This window comes from Apis cerana, linkage group LG6 (genome assembly GCF_029169275.1).
Source record: "Apis cerana isolate GH-2021 linkage group LG6, AcerK_1.0, whole genome shotgun sequence".
NCBI classification, from domain to species: domain Eukaryota; kingdom Metazoa; phylum Arthropoda; class Insecta; order Hymenoptera; family Apidae; genus Apis; species Apis cerana.
The window spans coordinates 5,386,412-5,406,711 of record NC_083857.1 but is presented as its reverse complement, the minus strand read 5'-3'; the positions used below and the strand labels follow the sequence as shown (position 1 = coordinate 5,406,711).

Sequence of the window (20,300 nt, the reverse complement as noted above, 5' to 3'; positions counted from 1 at the left end):
CAAAGATGTTTCCGGATCATATTTCGTCAGAGTCGTGAATTTACCGAGAGAGTAATCCGTAAAAGTAAAAATACGTGGCGGCAGAGCAAAAACAGCCAGAGACATCACTCTCTCGAAGCACAGATGTAATGCTCCAACCTTTTTTCCCTTCCCTTTTCTTTCACTCGATTTCCCTTCCTCCCGGCACTTTTCATTTTAAATGCACCTGTCTCCGTTCCATTTTGTCAGACAACAAACCGACGAGTCATTTTTCCTATCGATTTCCCGCTTCGTTGCATTAAGAAATAGTTCTCGAAGGTAATGCGGTGAAACTCATTGGCAATCACCATGAGATTTTGGAAGAAAGAATTGAAAGAGAATTGACAAAGTTCGAACAACTTTGAAGAATTCGTTTCACGTAGTTCTCTCTATTTAAAAAAAAATGAATCAAAAATGATTTTTATATTGTTACTGTTTCGTTTTTTTATTATTCATGTCCTTATTCTCAATCATGATTTGATCAATGTGCTAATAATCTCTTTCTTCAATTATTGATCTCAATAAACTTTTAATATTATTTATATCGTATTATGTCTTCTTTCCTCTTTTGAAATTCAATTTTTATCTGAAACCTTTTTTTTAATGATTTCAAAAATAAGGGAAATATTCCTGCTGATAAAATTATGGAATACTCAATATTCTTAAGTTACAAAAAATCTCACAAAAGATTTTGTTCGAAGAAATAATTTTATAACGAACTCACCCGTTATATATATTGTTTGTCGTTGTCGGTCGCTTTGATGTGTTTATATAAATAACTGATAAGAAATGGATATACTAAATACATGCTAAATCATATGGATATAAAAAAAATTCAATGATCATTTAATATCAAAAAATTTCAAAGATTAAAAATCTCGATCGATTATATGTATCAAAAAAAAAAGTCGCCTTTAAAACATATTTCATTAAAATAGAATGGAATTAATCAACAGATTCATTCATAATTTTCTAGTGAGATATTAATTGCTTTGATTCACCAATCGATTCTAATTGTTTCTGCAATATAATTTGATTTCTCTTATCATCTCAAACGATATCTCCTATTAAGCGAGTAATTATTGAATGGTTTAAATTAATAACCAATAGGTTATGTTTCGCGAGATGTATTGCAAATAAAAGTAATTGTCGTCCTCGTTTTCACGATTTCTTTGTTATCTATTGGTAGGTCGTACTCGATAGTTAACTACTCAACGATTCGAACAAACGTTTAGGAATTTTAAATTGAAATATTGGCTTTGTGAAATAATTGAATCGATATTAAAGTGCGCGGTAATTTGCAATATAACACGGTTATATTGCGGACAATTGGAAGATGAGGAATAAATAATAGTTCGAATATATTATTTTTACTTTATTTTTTGAAAAAAAAAAAATAAAATCAAATTTGATATGAGTAATATTGGATAAGAAAAAACTTATTAATTTATAATAAATTTATAATGATTAAATTAATTTATCTTTATTAATTCATTTATTTTATTAAGTATATTTTAATTTTAGAAATTAAAAAAATAACTCTTTTTTTAAATTGGTTTATTAAAATATTAAAAGTTATTGTTATTGAAAGATTAAAAGTTCTTCGTAAGTCGCTATGGTTTCGATGCGATTTCTGATCTTAATAACATCAAATTAATTGCACAATGCTTGATTCATTTGAATAGACTGAAACTAATCAACAATACAATGAAGCTTACTACTGTAAATAATTCTCGAACGGTAGATGCTTCAAATATCATCGAAATCTTTGAAATATTCATAGGCACATAACGAATGAAGAAAGAAATCTAAAAAATCTCTTTTATTTATTGCTCTGACATTTAGATAACTGATTAAAATGCATGTAAATTTCATTTTCATTAGGTAGTTAATTATCTGCGAATAAATTTCATTTTATATATGCAAATTGATAGTCCTTTTGTGATCTTTTTATATAAATTGAAATACAAAATCTAGTGAAATATAGTGAATCTAGAATTTAAAAGTCCAATAAATTTTTGATTCTTATTTTTAAATTTAACTTCATGCTGTTTTTTCTAATTGTCGCAACTAGCAACAAAAAATATTTTCATATATAATTTAATGATGATATATTATCAATTATATCAATTATATCAAATTATACTATATCAATCAGTTGTCAATCATTAATATTTTAAATGGAAAGAATGAGTATACGAAAAACGTAGAAATTTATTTTATTTATATTATTTATATTTATATTATTATATTGTATTATTCTCTTTTTCGATAATTTTTATATATCTTAAGTTGTGTACGCATTGTTAAGAAATATATTGTTAAATAAAAGAATATTTTTATTACTATCTTTTATAATTATTTTTCATTTTTTAAATATATATAACTTAAATAAAATATTTTTCAAATTCGTAAGGAAATTACATGTTTAACAAAATTTTTCTCTTTGTCACATTTTGTTGTAATTAACATTTGAAATTTCATGAAAGCAGCTAAAAATTCCGGTTGTAGGAAGTTTAACAAGCAAGTTTTATAATTATGAGTCAAGTTAACGAGCGTTGATGACTAATCGACGAATGACCTTCGTTTTACGTGTAACTTGTATATGCAAGAAGCAACTAAACTCACAGTGCTTTCAAAGATCTTACGAGAGAAAATCGTGCTTATTTATTATCAACAGTAAATCACGTTATAATAAAATGTATTTTCAATATTCAGTAATTATCACTACAAAATTGAATTAACATAATTTTAATTCAGTTTTATTATATTATAGATAAAATGGCGGAGGATGGCGCAGGAGGGTCGGGAAATAGCAGTACCGGAGAGGCAAGTCGGTTGCAGTTATTGCAAGAAATGCGACAGCAAAATTTTGATACTATTCGATTTGCATCATACCGTACTGCATGCAAGTTGCGATTTATTCAAAAGAAAGTTCATTGTAAGTACGAAATTTTAGTGTATAATTATTAAAAATAATAAACACGATTCGAAAAAAAATTAATAAGATTCAGATTAAAATTTTATTTAATTAACTTTTTATAATCAGATTTATATTATTATATAATTTTAGAATATTATATAATATATAAATAAGATCATTTTTAATTCAAGAAATTGAAATAATATAAAAAACTGGAATTAATATTTTAATAAAAATTAAATAAAGCAAATTAAATATATAAAAGATTAAAAAGATTAATAAGAAGCATCAAAAAGTTACATTAAGTACAGGAAAATAAGAGCAATAATACAAACTATTTTATAAATGGACTAAATTTATGAAATTTTATATACATTTTCTTAATTTTAAAAATCTCCAAACTAGTTATCTTCAGAAATTATCATATTACTTTTAGTATTGCTATTAAATTGTCATTAAATATAATATCATATAATATCAATTAGATTGAATTACTATAGAACCCAACGTTGAAATATTATTAAACTCTTAATCACTTATTAATCAAATATTTAGAATACTATGTTTCAACCAGACACAAGAAATCCCTTATTAAATATTTTATTTGATACCAAGAATCTTTTGCCCTCATCATTCATTTGGCTAGTAACTCCTAGATTCCATTAATTACTTGGTGAGAAGTTTTATAGACTGCTTGAGGTTACAAAACTTTCAGTACTATGGACGAAGAATCCTTTGCTTTATCATGTACTTGGTTAGTAACTCCTAGGTTTTATTGACCTCTTAATAGAAAGTTTTATCGACTATTTGAGTTTACAAAACTTTTAATAGCACTTGATAGTGCTTAATGTTATATTATGACTCAGAAAGTATTCATTTTCAATAAATTAGGCATTTTCTGTTCTATACAGTACATAATGTGGACATATGGAACGTGATCGAAGCATTTCGGGAAAATGGTTTAAATACATTGGAACCATCGAGCACGTTAGGAGTTTCGAGATTAGAAACTTTATTGTCTTCCTTATTTCATGCCCTTAATAAACGAGTGCCTGTTTCGCAACAAGCAAAAGTCGATGCTACAACTGCACTATTAATGAATTGGTTAATCGCTGCCTATACTACAGGGTATATATAGATTAAATTATAAATATTTTATTTTATATTTCTCTTTCAATTGTTATTATTAAATCATTTTTTCAAATGAAAGTAATTTAAATTAAAAATTAACATGTAAATTAACTTATTGATGATAATTATATTTATTAATTATCACTTAAATCATTAGAAATTAAAAAATAAAAAAAAATACTTTTCATAGGGAAAACAATAAAATATCCGTTTTTTCGGTGAAAGTAGCATTAGCTACGTTATGTGCTGGAAAACTCATGGATAAATTTCGATGTAAGTGTTCTTAACTTTTATTATTACATTAAGAAAGTCTTATTATTGTTACAAATTATTTAATTAATTTGATTTACTTATCTCGAGCAGATATATATTCGCAAATATCGGATAGCAATGGTCACATGATACACTGGAGATTTTCCGAGTATTTAAAAGAAGTTCTATCGTTAACGGCTGCGGTTTATGAATCCCCATCATTTGGATACTCTGAAGGTCTTGCTAATTCAATATTTCCCCAAGTAAGTTCATTAAAATAAATTTTTGTCCGTATATTGTCGATAATTAGAAAAACTTTTTTAAATTTAATTCGACTTGGAAATAAATATCGTTGGATATTACATCGTGTTTCAGAATTCGAAAGTCACGGTTAACGATTTTTTGGATACGCTTATGTCTGATCCAGGACCACATTGTTTAATTTGGCTTCCATTATACCATAGAATGGCTGCTGTTGAAACAGGTAATTTTAGAAATTTTAATTAAATTATTTCCGAATTAAAAAACTTTATAATTATTAAAGATTTTACGGTTCAAAATTTAAATCGTATTGATTGTCATATAAGATAAAATTATTTTATAAAAAATTATTCTTCATAAGTAATTTCGTAAATAATAAAATTATGAATAAAAATTTAATTTAAAAAGATAATTATTAAATAATTATTTAATATAAATTGAAAAATAGTTTAGAATATTTTTAAAGTATCTATTTTGAATTCTTTCAAAATATGGAATCAAATTTATCTGTTTTATGATTATATGCTTTCAGTAATTCTAGACAATGTATATCACATTTCATTTTCCTTCAGTAAATATTTTAGCTGAGAATAAAAATTATAAATGATGCGTTTTTTATATTTCATATAACATCATAACATCAAAAGATTTTTAATGTCAAGAAGCAATTTTTTAATATATTACTAATTATTATTATTAAAGATATTATAATTGAGTTTTTTCATATTCATATTTAGTGGCCCATCCTGTCATGTGTGATGCGTGTCATAAAGAGAACTTCACCGGCTTCCGATACAGATGTCAAAAATGTCATTCATATCAACTTTGCCAAGACTGTTTTTGGCGCGGTAAAGTCTCGGGAACACATAATAACGATCATGAAACAAGAGAGTACAGTAGTTTTGTATGTTGAACACAATTTTCAAAATTTTTAATAAATCAATATTGATATACATACTTTATATTAACATATTTTTATTGTTTGTTTTATAGAAATCACCGAGCAAACAAATTGGTCATTCCTTACGAAAAAGCTTTAGATGCGTACCTGAGAAAGGGAAAAATAGTTTACCGAGATTTCCAGAACAGCCCGAGAAAACATTAGATTTATCCCACATAGTGTGAGTGTTACCATTATTATATTCAATAAATATGTATAATCATCAATATGAATACGATTCTTCAATCAAAAATAAATTATTTGCATTGCAGTCCACCATCACCTTTACCATCTCACAATGGTTTTCCAGACCCAGGTTTTATGGCACCTTTTGATTCTGGATCAATGGACAGCCGTTCTACTTTAAGAAGGTGAATATGAAACAAATCAAAATTATCACAGCTTATACTAAATAAATGCACGTCACAATTGTATTTATTTTTTTTTTTATATTTTTTTTTATTCATACAATATACAGTATGGATAGTTCAAGACTGGATGATGAACATAAATTAATAGCACGATACGCACAAAGGTTGGCTCAGGAAGCTAGGACTATGGTAAGATATTTTATTTATTCTAAAATACTAACGTTTAATGTTTGTTGTTTACTTTTCTATACAACTATATGAATATACGTTTAATATTTTGTTTTAATATTACAATTTAACAATTATGTAATTTCATATTGCTTGCATAAGAAAAAAACCATAATATATTAAAAATTATTCAAATAATTAATTTATACAAATTGCTTTAATAAATATAATCTATAATATCTATAATATATATATCTAATAATCTATAATATATATATATATATATTCTATAAGATTTGTAGGAATATTTAAAACTATAACTACTTTGATAATTTCACGATAAATGCATGAAATATTGCACGAAACCTGTGGTTGTCAGATTAGAGCAACAAACATAATTAAACGTTCAGCTGAAACTTTGTGTGACTAATTTTAATTTTATAACTATATAGCCTCGTGCCGCATCTAGAATGTCGCAAGCTGATCAAGCAGTAAGTATGCGAAATTTTAATTATCACTAGTATAATTTCCTGTAAAATTCAAATTTTTTTACAAATGATTTGAAAACATTGATTTCTATGTTACAGGGTAGGACACCATCAGATGCTAATTTGGCATCATTAGACGCCTCGAGAGCACAACGTGAACTTATATCACAGTTAGAGGCAAAGAACAAGGAAATAATGCGCGAGATTGCAAGGTTAAGGTATACCTGTGTCGTTTATTTCCTTTATATCAAGCCTAAACCTCGAGATCATCCTGTCGAACCATCCTAGGATCATGCATGTTAAAAAGAACATTCTGTTTCGCTTAAATCATTTTGGTTGCATAGAATATGTATATTAGTGCTGAAGACATCACAACAATAAATACTAACATAAATACAATTTTATCTTCTTATACTCAATTACATTTATATTTCATTTATATAACTCTATAAATTCCTTAAAATCGAAGTGTTATAAATTTAAAATGATTACTAACATTGATAATTTCCTGCTTGTAATGTTAATATTTTTTTCATTAGTTTAAAAATTTCCTATCATTTTGTTTCTTTTCATTTTATTACTTTTAGTTCATTTTTAATTTTCGATATAATATAATATTGATCTTATGTTATTTGTAAATTTGGAGTAATTAAGTAAATTATCTTGTTCAAATACAATACAATACAATAAAAGTTATTTTTAAATTGTTTTAGTTAAATATTAATTTCATTTTTAAAACTAAGAGATTCATTAGATTCACATACAGACACCACATTAATAATATATTCTCGCTTCAGCTTTAATAGTAGAATGGAATAGTAGAATGGAATATCTGCTTCAAAAGATATTCTAGCTTTTGTTTTCAATTTAATCTTTATCATTAATTAACATTGAATTTAACTATAGGAGACAACAAGAGATAGAAGCAGCTGGTTTGGAAAATCCTGCATTAATGTCAGAACTAAGAGCTTTGAGGCAAAGAAAGGATGAATTAGAAACTCATTTAGCAACATTACAAGATTCTAGAAGGCAATTAATGGTACAGTTAGAAGGTTTAATGAAAATGTTAAAGGTATTATTTAAAAATAATTTATTATTTTTTAAAAAATATTTAAATGATATGATCATAATATAATGTTCATTAGAATAATTTTTTATTATTATGAAATCATAATTTTTATTATTATAGAATCACCAAGCATCTCCGAGATCAACACCCAATAGTTCACCACGAAGTACAAAATCACCACCTCTACCACCTGGTGCAGTACCAAGTAGTAGATCAGCCCCACCAACTCCAGGTGGTCCACTTTCTACAACGCCACAGCAACAACAACAACAACAATCACAAAGTCAACAGCAAATGTCTCAAAGCTATCAGAGTCCTGTTCCAACAACATCAGTGGCGAGTGTAACCAATAATACCATGCTGGGAACAATACAAAACCCTATTCCAGATAACTTATCATGTGTTGGAGGTGATGTAAGGTAGGCGCGCATATGAAAAATTTGTGTTAGAAATCAATAAAAAAAATAGTCAAGAATAAAAAGTAATATTACAACAGAAAAATAAAATTACAATCTTTGTATAAAAAATTTTATTTTATTTTCTACTATTAAATAATTTAGAAGTGGTTTTTGAATTTAGGTAAAATTATATTTAAAGAAATATTCAGAAATACTTGGACAAGTTTTAAATACATATAATATTTATAAAAACAAGATAAAATGTGTTTCTTGTTTTTATTAATATTTTGTAGTACTATTTCTTGTCAATATATTTATGAAATCTGTACGTAAGAATCTTTTGTACAAAGATTTGTAACGTACTTAGATATTAAAAGAAATTACTTTTATATAAAGTAATTTTATATAAAGAAACAAAATTTTATATATTATCGACATTTACTATGTATTCTAAGCCATATTGAAAAATCACAACTTGTACATGTAGTAAAAAATTATATAAGTTAGATGAAGAAATCAGTCATTTTGTATTTATCAATTTAAAAAATAACATTATTAATTAATAATTTTATTTATATATTATACACATTTATTTAAAATTGATTTCTTCGAAATACACAATGCTAGTTATGATAGATATGTAGCTATATTTTATAAAAAAAATTGCACAGTAATTATAATTTTAATTGTTGCATGCGAATATTATGAGAATGCATACTTGAACAACTAGTAACAGGAATAAGTTTGGTACTAGTTGCATAATTCAAGATTTTTACATTTTGAAATATTTTTACATTAATTATATTGCATTGCAAATTCTAATTGCATTTTTTGTTAAAATTACACTTATAAGTCATTGCTTTTTGCTATTTTGTGATGCTTTTAAGCTCTATTGAATTTTTACACTTTTATGTTATCTTAATTTTTCCTTATGCATTTAACTGATAAAATATTAAAGGCATGTGTATTTAAATTGAATGAGATAACTGGCATTAATGTACCTTATAGAATATTTTGAGATATTTTACTATATGTTAGAAAAATGTTGTTACATTTTACTTTTATATAGAATTGTACAATTATTGTCTACATTATTTTTTTTAATAAATTAAAGTAATTTCATGTATTAAATATCTTTTATTTTCAGTTGTATATATTATTTTACCTAATTTATAATATACTTGTACAATTTAAAAAAATATATTTATTTATATATAATAATCTTATGATAATATATCTTAATTACATAAAATTGAAATTTTGAAAAATAATACGTAAAAATTAAAGTTTTAAAAGTAAATACTAAATTACTAACATTCTATACGTAAATTTTAAATATAAATAAAATAAAAAAAAGAAATTTATTATCATCACTGCTTTTTTTTAGTGTTGCATGTTTATGCTAGTAATATTATTAATTTAAAATTTGCAAATATTCCGTTTAATGATTTAATTTCAATGTAATAAATATAAAAAAAATATTCGACCCAAAATGCTTGCACAATAAGCGTGGCATGTCACGATTTTGACTTAGTTTTTATTTGGAAGTCGCTTTATGCAAAGAAAATAGAGATTTTCGATGTCAGGTCTGCGTTCAGGACAAACAGCTTGCCAGGAAGTGGTTCCAGCAGTGCGAATAATAGCTTGGGCCGATCCTTACGAAATGACTTATTGGTAGCTGCTGACAGTGTTACTAATGCCATGTCAACACTCGTGAGGGAATTAAATTCGGGTATGTTATTATTACACATTTCAATATACTTTGCATCAAAAATGTATGCAAAATACTTTGGTAGTTCAAAATGGCACAAAAATTTGTATCTAGTTATCATTTTTAATATAGGTCTTCAATAATTGTATATTTGATATAGAAATGTAAGGTATAGAAATGATTAGTCCCTAAAATTAAAAAGTTATAACCAATGTGAAGAGGTAATGATTAATATCTCATAATTTTAAAAGAAAATTTATCAATGGACAAATACTTGTGAGTAGTTTAAATAAGTAAAGTAATCAAAAAATTATTACCAATGTGTATGTTTTTATTTTATTCGTAATATTTTATGTACTTGATTGATTATAAGAAAAGATTGAAACAATATAGAATAATTTGTTTCAAGTAAATGTTTTTCGTAAATACATTTTCTCATACTATTGTTCATATTAGTGTAAACAGGCATGTTTGGCAGTATTTTCTTCTATCACATCGTTAGATTTTATAGCATGTAATAATGCATTTTCCTACCCGTTTTTAGTGAAAAAATTTTATGAACTTATTATGGAACTAAAACTCAAATTAAAGGTAAATTATTATTATATATATAATATATAATAACAAAATAATAAATTAAACTATGTTCAATTTTTTATATTCTTCATGAAATTTTCATTAATATTTATATTACAAGAAAAATAAATTTCATATTCGTATTTAATATTAACAAAATGAAAAAGATAATATGTAATTTTTTTTAAATATTAAATACGAATCATGTGTTGAAAATATTTTTAAAAAATCATTTTATATTATAAATATCATTTTATATTGGCAAATTTAATAAAAGAATAGAAAAATTTATTAAATATAGTCACAATAATTTTTTAATTTATTTTAAAAATTCAAAACACATTTTATAATAATTTTATAAATTACCCAATATTAATAACATATTTACAAATGTAAATACTTAATTTCTGCCTCTTTTTACACGATTTGCCTGTTGTAATTCTTATTTTCTCTTACTTAGTATAGATTTAGCTAAATTTAGTCTAGAACTAGCACAGACTACACTACACGTAAAACAGTAAATGTTCATTTTAAGATAATTCATCATTTTAATATTAATTAATTTAAAAATAATCTGAAAATAATTTGAAATTGGGTAAAAATTATTTCATTTTTATATTTATTATAAAATAAAAATAACTTTTAATTTCTTAATTGGTATTTTGAAATTTATTATATCATAAATTCTTTTTGTTTTAGATATTATAAGAGTTTCAAATTAAAAAATATAAAAATATTATTAATATTATTTATTAAAATAATTATCACTATTATAAAAAATATTTTATTAAAATTTAAATATAAAATTTAAATGTGAAGCCCATATATAAAATATTCCATTTGTATTTAAATTTTGGCAAAAAGATAGATATTTCCATATACAAATGACACTTTAGACGTGTTGTGGAATGTGTGTGATGCACCCCCTGTGAATGTATCCTGGTGCCTTGCAGACTCAGACCAGGAGGATCATTCTCACAACTCTGGCCGAATTAACATCAGAAAGCCGTTAGGTAAGAGTTTGTTAAAATTTCAAATATTCTCCTATATTTTTATATTCTCACAAGCATTTTTTAAACATTACATCACATGCTTTTTCGCATAAATATACTATGATTATTATATTAAGCAAACAAGTTAGTAAATGTATTTATTATTTCAGAAAGTTAAAGTATTGATTAAATTAAATATCAGGTATTTTTGTATTAATTATATTGCCATTACTTTTCATTAGAAATAGATGATCGATGGTTTTATTTAATTATATGTATATTTGTAAAATACATAAGCAATTAATTATATATATATATATATATTTGTGGACAAATAATTCTTTTCATTTCAATTGTAAATAATAGTATCGATATAATAATGTAGATAAGCTTATCGTTTAAGTAGACATATAGTATTCATATTGATTTATTAGAATTCTTTTTTACACGGAAAATCAAAAGATGAACTGTTAAAAATTTATTTGCATATAAGAAATGAATTTATGATCTCTAAATTAATTTGTGTAACTTAAAACGATTCATCTTCAGATTTCGAGGCTGGCGAGGATGGCGATGATAGTAGCGGTGGCGGAAATTCTTGGAGAGAAGAACTTCAACGACGCTATCAACAAGAAAATGATTTTTTGGCTGAATTGCGTGCGCGTAATGTTAATATTTCGCAGACACCATCCGCCACACCATCCAGTGAGCAAGAACAAGAAAGGGGTGAAAGGGAAGAGGCAGATGGAGAGAAAGAAGATGAAAATGAAACCAACTGGACGGAACCGGCAAAGAAATGGGTCAACCGATAAGTTTATTACATGTCACATTTATACATATGAATTCTAACGGCTTAGAAACTGCTACCAAATGGAAAAAACGCAAATAAATTATTGTAGTTCTACCAATTATGATGGATATATATATATATATATATATGTATGTATATGTATATGTATATGTATATGTATATGTATATGTATATGTATATGTATATATATATGTATATATATATATATATGTGTTAGTACGAAATATAATCAGTACAATATTAGATTTTGGACAATATTTAAAATCTTACATCTTCAAAATTGTTTTAATCAAAAAAAAAAAAAAAAAAAAAATAATTATCAGCAGACCGAAATTCATAAGACATTTCTATAAAATTTTAACAAATAGATAAAATTAAATAATACATATTTATAGAAAAAATAAATCTATTATTTAATATTTGTTATTTGTTTTTAACATATTTCATAAAATATAAAATTTTGTTTTCCTACTGTGATTAAAATATTGTTTCTGTTAGATTTATATTTCAAATATTTTCTTTTATAACAAATATATTTAAAATTCTTGAATTATTTTTTTTTATATGTATATATATTATCTTTCTTTTTTTTTATGAGTATAATTAAACGTATTAAATATAATGCTATAAATAACTGAAATGAAAGAATATAATTCGCAGTGTTTATGGGCCTAAAAATATAAAAGTTGATTTTTAAATCAAGTTAAGCAAATTTTTTTCACTTACATAATAACTACTTTTACATACAAAATCTTATAATTCATGTAATTTTATCATAAAAATTCGAAACATTAACATAAACTTGAGCGCTCAATACGAAAAAAAATGATTTATTTAATCTATTGTGTGTAGAGATGTTAAAAATGAGATAAATTTTTGCACAGATCTCTTTGATCAACTTTATATAAGAAGGTAAGTAGGTATATAATTAAAAAACTTTTTTAAAATAAAAAATAACAAATGCTGTTAACAAACGCTTATAATTAGTTGCAGAGTCTCGAGTTTTTTTGTACATTCATACGAATTAGATATAACATTCAACATAAACTTTATATAATCGTTAAAAATTGAAATTATAGTATACACATTTTAAATATATTTCATTATATGCTTAATATGTGTAGTTATATGAATCATATTTAAATATTATAAGAACTTTTGTAATGCATTCCATCTTTTTTTTTTAAAAAAATATGCACCTCGGAGCTAATGACTCATAAATAAAATTTTTTCTTTTATATTATCATGTAAAATAATATAATTATGTTCTCATTCTCATTAATAATTTAATAATAATAATTAATTTTGCATTCCTGAGAAAGAGATATACAAATATTTAGAATTTTCTAAAAATATGCAATTATTTAAAATAGATCCACTGTGTAAACGATACACTATTATACTTTTATAATTTTAAATATATATTTAGAGATACATATGTATTTCTGAAATTTAAATTCAATCATATAGACTCGATTCAATTTATATGTAGAATATCTAATTTCGGGTTTTTGCACACTTAAATTCTATAAGATATTTCATAATAATTATAAAATGGATTAATAACATTTATATAATATTAGGAAAACTTATTATGATGAAACAAGTTCCTATTATCAAAATGCTTTAAATAATTTACAATAAAATATTTTTTAGGTATTTGATGAAAAAATATTTATGACTCAGTGGCTTTGAGATACTATAACTTAAATATTAGAGAAATAATGTATATAAATTTCATTGTCGATTATATGTTAAACATAAAATATTAGCATCCGTAGACAACATTTTAATGTACATTTTAATGTATTGCTTAGGCATTTTGAACGTATCAATGTAGTTTTTCTTAATTTAATTTAATTTCTTTAATATTTTATAAAATATTAACTTTAATATTTAAAAAATATTAAATTTAAATGCCTAAGTTTTACACAGTAATTATAAATAATACATAAATGCATACATCATATTTGATGTGATTGTATAATGTATAAGACTAGAAAAATTGAATTTGTTTTATATGCTATATATTTCCACTTTAGTTCCTAGATTAAATATTATTTCAATAAATAACGACTAAATTGTACTTAATATAGAAAAATGCACATTTTATAATTTTTATGTATTGTATGGTACAATATGATATATATAAAACATTCTATGTATAGATATATATATATATTTATATGAGTTTTTCCTTGTCTAATAATCTTCCTTGTCTATATGTAGTAATTACGCGATATAATTATTAAATAAAAAAAAGATGAAATCATATCATACACTTCTACTAATTTCTACTAAAAACAATTTTTATTAATAATTAATTATGATTTATGATTTCCATTTAAATTTCTTTAAAATAATTTTATTTTATATTTTGTTTACAATATTAAAAAAATGTAATAAATTACCATAATTACTAATGAAAATTTTTAATAACTTCAAAATTAAGTTGAATAAATATTGAATGATATAATAATTGTAAATAAAAATAAAAATTGCAATAAAAATTGAAAAAAATTTAAAAATATATTAAAATATATAATAATTTATAATTGATAATTAATAACAATTTATTCTATATGAAATTAATAATTATTATTTAATTTAGTATTAAATTATTAATTAGTTTAATAATTTAAGAAAATTTTTGAATATATTTCAATATGAAAAGATGAAATTTGAAACAATTGCTATTAGTAAATAAAGATTTACATTAATAAATAAAGGTTAAAATATAAGATAAATAAGATAATGGATGATTTTATGGATAATAAAGGTAATAAAAATATGTAAAAAAAGATAAAATTATTTTTAATAAATAATTATATTTGTAGGTAAGAAGAGAAATAATAATAAACGTGAATTATGTTTATTCTATTCTACAATTATATCGTTCGAAAAACTATTGCTTTTAAAACAAAATATTCGAACATTAATTATAATCGGTCAACGAGATATTACTTCTTTTAGTGCAATTTCACAATTAACTGAATTACAAGAACTATGGATTGTTGAATGTGGTATTAAGGTAATAACATAATTCAATATTAATGAAATATTAGAAATTAAAATTTTATTTATTTAGGAGATACCATCTTTTAAAGAAAATTGTTTATTAAAAAAACTTTATCTATATTCCAATGAAATATCTTATATACCAAATTTAGAAACTTGTTCTCATTTGAATATTTTACATCTATCAGGAAACAATATACAAAAACTTGAGGTATATCTATATTTTAATTATTTCTATTATTAAATTATATTTCATTAAAATATAAATAATATTTTATATAATAATAATATAATATAGTAATATATATAGAATTTAGATACATTAACGTGGTTACAAGAGCTTAATTTAGCTAATAATAAATTGGAAAGAATAAATAAAATATCCTGGAGAAAATCTGAATTATGTAATTTAAATCTATCAGGAAATCCTTTATGCATTATAAAAGTATATAAAATATTTAAATAAATAATTTGTGTTTATATTAATAATATATATAATTAATAATATTTAATATATCTTTTTAACTACTAAGGACATAAAATATTTGGCACAATTGCAAAAATTAGATTCATTAGTATTTGCAGATCCATTATATGGAAATTGTCCTTTGGTAACTTGTTGCAATTATCGTATGTATCTTATTCATTATCTACCACATATTAAAAAATTAGATCATTACAAAATATGTGAAAAAGAAAGACGTTGGATCAATCACTTTTTCAAGTATTTATATTATCTTTTATTAGTATAATAATATTTTTGAATGAGATTTAAGAAATAAAATTTTATTTTTAGAAAACAAATAATATATTATAACGTATTTTTTCACAAGCAATTAAATATGAATTTAAGTTTATTAAAATATAAATATAGGGAATATAAAAAAAATTTGCATTATTTTAAAAATCAATTATATACAATTGGAATGGAAAAGATACTTAAGGTATTATATAATATATATTATATAATATATATTAATAATAATTTTATTAATAATTATTAATAATATATTAATAATATATTATAATGTATATATTATATAATATATAATTATTTTAATTATTAGTAAGTTATTAATTATTTTTTGTTTATTATAAAGAATGATGAAAAGTATTTAAAATATAGAGCATATGATGAATCACAAAATATAATATTGCAAATGAAATTAAATAAAAAACAAATCAAGGAAATGGGAGAAAATCTAATCTTGCAATCTAAAGTATAATAATGACTTAATTATTTGTTTTTTTTTTAAATTATCTAAAATGAATTACTTTTGGTAATTCAATACTATTTATATATCAGATTTTGCAACAACAATTGTTAATTAATATAAATTATTGTGGGAATATAAATTTTGTTGAATATAATACTGCTTCAGAAAACACAGTTATTCAATTATGTAAACAATTTTTACAAGCATCATTGTGTTCAGTTATAAAAAAGTATGTAAAGTATGTTTTCAATTACAATAGTTGAAATTTTTAAACTATAAAATATTTATAATAATTTTCTCATTTTAAGTGGCATAGGTATAACAGATTTAAGATTGCATAAGGTAACAAAAATAAGTAGTAAAGAAATTGATTTGTTAAATATTACTAAAAATAAAAGTTTACAATCAGATGAATGCAATATGATTTTAAGAATTTTAGCTATACCCGGAATAACAGATATTCAAAAATGGCCTTTTAGCTTTCTTCAAAATGACTTATTTAGTAAAGTATTTATATTTCTTCATTTATAATTATATAATAAAATTTCACTTCTTTTAAAAAATAAATTATAAAGTAATAAATATTTTAATTAATAGGAAGAAATAACAGTAACTAATTGTTTGGCAGCAGCAGATTGTAATTGGTTAAATAAAGTATTTCCTAAAAAGAAAAATAATAATGCTCTAAGTCTTTACAATATTTATGAAAGAAGTCGTGTTTGTGTGCTCATACAAACACCAATTTCTAATTCTATTGAAAAGTAATAACTATAATACTATTTATTTTAATATTATTTTTTATATTATAAAAATATAAAAACTTTCATATTTTCATTCAGAGTAGATAATGTATATGATTGTTTACATATAAAACATACAAATTATGAAAATAATTCAAATGAAATTTGTCAGATATTTAAGATGATGAATACAAATATAAAAAATCCTATATTTGTAATAGAGTATGAATATGTACTCTATGAATTAAAAAAAGTAATAATTTTTATCATTACAATTTAATATCTTTAATATATTTTTGATGATATTCAAAATTTCATTTACAAAGAATAATTTATATATACTTTATAGGAAGAAGAACATAAAAATCCTATAACTGCATGTACAACAGATGATACTATATTTACATGTTTATCTAATTCTAATATTATGCAATATATTAATATTGATAAAAAAGCTGGAATATACAATCTTGTAAGAATATGTATTTCTGGACAGAAGATAAATGCAATAGATATAGATTTAAATTTGCCTAACTTAAAAGAATTTGATATCTCTTACAATCAATTAAATGAATTTCCAAACTCAGATTTTATAAAAAATGTGCAAATATTAAATATAAGTTTTAATAACATAAAATTATTACATATTAAAAAAACTTTATCTATGCTAAAAGAATTAGACATATCATGGAACATGTTGATGTATTGTTTTGAATGTATTAATATTTTTACAACTTATATACCTAATATGTATAAACTGAAGATATATAATAATCCTTTTGATGATGTTATTGATCCTCAACTAATTGAACATTTATTACATATAAATTTACCAAAATTACAGTTCATTAATAATTATAAATGTGAAAATCTTAATTTTCCTCAAATTTATTTTCCTTGTGCATTTGGTATGTGTAAATTAAATAACAAACGACGTAACAAGCTAATTTATTTAAAACAAAGTATATTAAAAAATATAGAAGAATTAAAATTGCTAGAAAAAAAAAATATAGAACAAGCAAAATACATTCATATATCACATAATTTTACTGTAGCATTAAACATTTTGAAAAGAGCAAGAAATGTGCAAGAATTTTGTGCTACTTGTTGTTTATTGCCTACATTTCCTTCTATAAAACCTTTAAAACATCTGATCAAACTGAATCTTGGAAATAATTTTATTTCAGTGTTAGATAATTTTACTCAAGATAATTTTCCAACATTAAAATATTTAGATTTGACTAATAATCTAATAACAAATTTGGAATCAATGGGAACATTTTATACTTTACAAGAATTTTATTGTGGAAATAATAAAATAAGGAACATAGCACAAATAGAAAATATTAAAACTTGGCAAACATTACATGTTATAGATTTTTGTAATAATCCTATAAGTACAGATGAATTATATAAAAAATTTATCATATTTCATTTAAGTAACATTGAAGTAAGTAAAATCTTTAATTATTTTGAATTATTTATAAAAAGTAATTAAAAATTATATGAATGCATATGATTATAATATTACTAGTAGTATATTTCTGGAGAATATGTACGAAATTCTGATATTTCTGAAGCAAGATGTATATTTGGTAACAAATTTGATAAACATATGTTAAATGCAATATATGCAACAGATCATTTAACAAATATTACACAACTGAGTCTAGTTGATTGTTCTTTATCAAAAGTATGTTATTAATTAAATAATATATTGTCAATTTTATAATATTTATTTATTAAATTCTTCTGTACATTAGGTGGATCTTTCAGCAGAATTTCTACCACTATTAGAAAGTTTAGATTTAAGTAAAAATCGAATAACTTATTTATGGGGTCTCCATTCTTTTAAATATTTACGTACATTATGTTTAAGTTATAATTGTCTTGAAACATTTAATGGAAATAATTATGAAAAAAATAATTATACATTTCCAAAATTGTACACTTTATTTTTAGATCATAATTGCATTAAATCAGTAATGAGTATTACTAAACAAAAACTACCAGTAATAAAACATCTATTTTTAAACAATAATTATCTTCAGAATATTAATGGTAATATTTTATATTATTATATATATTTATATGTAATATAATTTAATAATTATATTAATTTTATTATTTTTTATAAATTTATATGAAATATTCAGAAATAACTCATTGTTCTACACTGGAATATCTAACTTTGGATTACAATGCAATTGAATTATTAAATGTAGAAGATTTCATTGAAAATAATAATCTGAAGTTTTTATCTCTTGAATATAATAAAATAAAATCATTGGAATTTACAAAATCATTAAAAAAATTACAAAAATTATATGTTGCTCATAATTGTTTAACAGTAAGTAAATATTATTATGAAATTAAATATACAGAATAAACATTGAATTTAATAATAAGTAATATTATATTTCAGAATAAAATTGAAATACAATACTTATTATTATTAAAAAATTTAGAAGAAATAACGTTTGAAGGAAATCCTTTTTGCAATGAAATAAATGAAAATAAAATAATTTTTCAAGATTTTGGAATTAAAGATGCAACAATTTAAAAAATTTAGTTTAAAGAAATAAAATTTGTAAATTGTATTACTTGATTAAATTTATTTAGAATAATTTTAATAAATTATAAAAATATAAAATTTAAATATGAATAAATTATTTGAATAAATTTATATATAATAAATATATATATAAAATAATAATATTTATACATACTTATTTTATAAATTAATTTTTGCGAATGACTCGTACTTGTTCATCTATATAATTATTATTACTATTATAATTTATAATTTATACATATGTTTATATTACATAATTACACAGTTACTAAAAGAAATACAAACTATGCTATGAAATAGTAGAAGGGAAACAAACTAATGTATGAAGAATAGTTTATTCAACAAGCGAAATAAATAAAAAAAAAGCCATCTATCCGAATTTGAAAAAGTTATATTCTTAAAATAAAGGGATGTGTGTTTAAGAATAATTGTTAAAATATTTATTAATTTTACAATCGGTTTACAACTATTACTTTTTTTACTTTTCTTTTTTTAACTGTACAAGAATGATCCGGAAGTGAAGAGGAAAAATTATTATTCAAGTCCCATAAATGAAACCTAATATTTAACTATTATTTAGTAATTCTATATAATACGTTATATCATCGAATAAATGGCGATCTATGTTAAATTTTGTTAAT

The 20,300-nt window shown here is 22.4% G+C and overlaps 3 protein-coding genes across 3 annotated transcripts; all 3 read left to right on the top strand.

Annotated features, from left to right (window-relative positions):
* Positions 1 to 2,608: 2,608 nt before the first annotated feature.
* On the top strand, positions 2,609 to 20,290 carry LOC107998318 (dystrobrevin beta-like). Its single transcript, XM_062076105.1, is given in 22 exon segments — positions 2,609 to 2,681; positions 2,684 to 2,719; positions 2,795 to 2,959; positions 3,853 to 4,069; positions 4,263 to 4,345; positions 4,436 to 4,587; positions 4,700 to 4,808; positions 5,323 to 5,489; positions 5,579 to 5,706; positions 5,798 to 5,896; positions 6,004 to 6,085; positions 6,517 to 6,555; positions 6,652 to 6,770; positions 7,459 to 7,624; positions 7,742 to 8,040; positions 9,606 to 9,751; positions 11,260 to 11,319; positions 11,848 to 14,888; positions 14,947 to 15,140; positions 19,047 to 19,145; positions 19,241 to 19,434; positions 19,510 to 20,290. Coding segments are annotated over 18 exon segments (2,388 nt in total). The 5' UTR covers positions 2,609 to 2,623; the 3' UTR covers positions 12,111 to 14,888; positions 14,947 to 15,140; positions 19,047 to 19,145; positions 19,241 to 19,434; positions 19,510 to 20,290.
* Positions 14,864 to 17,109, top strand: LOC133666190 (leucine-rich repeat-containing protein 9-like). The gene is made up of 8 exons (XM_062075866.1): positions 14,864 to 14,901; positions 15,083 to 15,140; positions 15,198 to 15,338; positions 15,438 to 15,572; positions 15,661 to 15,738; positions 16,434 to 16,573; positions 16,653 to 16,851; positions 16,942 to 17,109. Exons 1-8 carry the CDS (start codon positions 14,864 to 14,866, stop codon positions 17,107 to 17,109), a joined length of 957 nt encoding a protein of 318 aa, XP_061931850.1.
* On the top strand, positions 16,210 to 18,753 carry LOC114577612 (leucine-rich repeat-containing protein 9-like). The gene is made up of 2 exons (XM_062076108.1): positions 16,210 to 17,337; positions 17,434 to 18,753. Exons 1-2 carry the CDS (start codon positions 17,266 to 17,268, stop codon positions 18,580 to 18,582), a joined length of 1,221 nt encoding a protein of 406 aa, XP_061932092.1. The 5' UTR covers positions 16,210 to 17,265; the 3' UTR covers positions 18,583 to 18,753.
* Positions 20,291 to 20,300: the final 10 nt, after the last annotated feature.

Coding starts and splice junctions, on each gene's coding strand:
- LOC114577612 (XM_062076108.1), top strand. CDS start 17,266: ATGATGAATACAAATATAAAAAATCCTATATTTGTAATAGAGTATGAA. Junction 17,338..17,433: donor TACTCTATGAATTAAAAAAA/GTAATAATTTTT, acceptor TATACTTTATAG/GAAGAAGAACATAAAAATCC.
- LOC133666190 (XM_062075866.1), top strand. CDS start 14,864: ATGGATGATTTTATGGATAATAAAGGTAATAAAAATAT. Junction 14,902..15,082: donor AATAAAGGTAATAAAAATAT/GTAAAAAAAGAT, acceptor TACTTCTTTTAG/TGCAATTTCACAATTAACTG. Junction 15,339..15,437: donor ACAATATACAAAAACTTGAG/GTATATCTATAT, acceptor TAATATATATAG/AATTTAGATACATTAACGTG.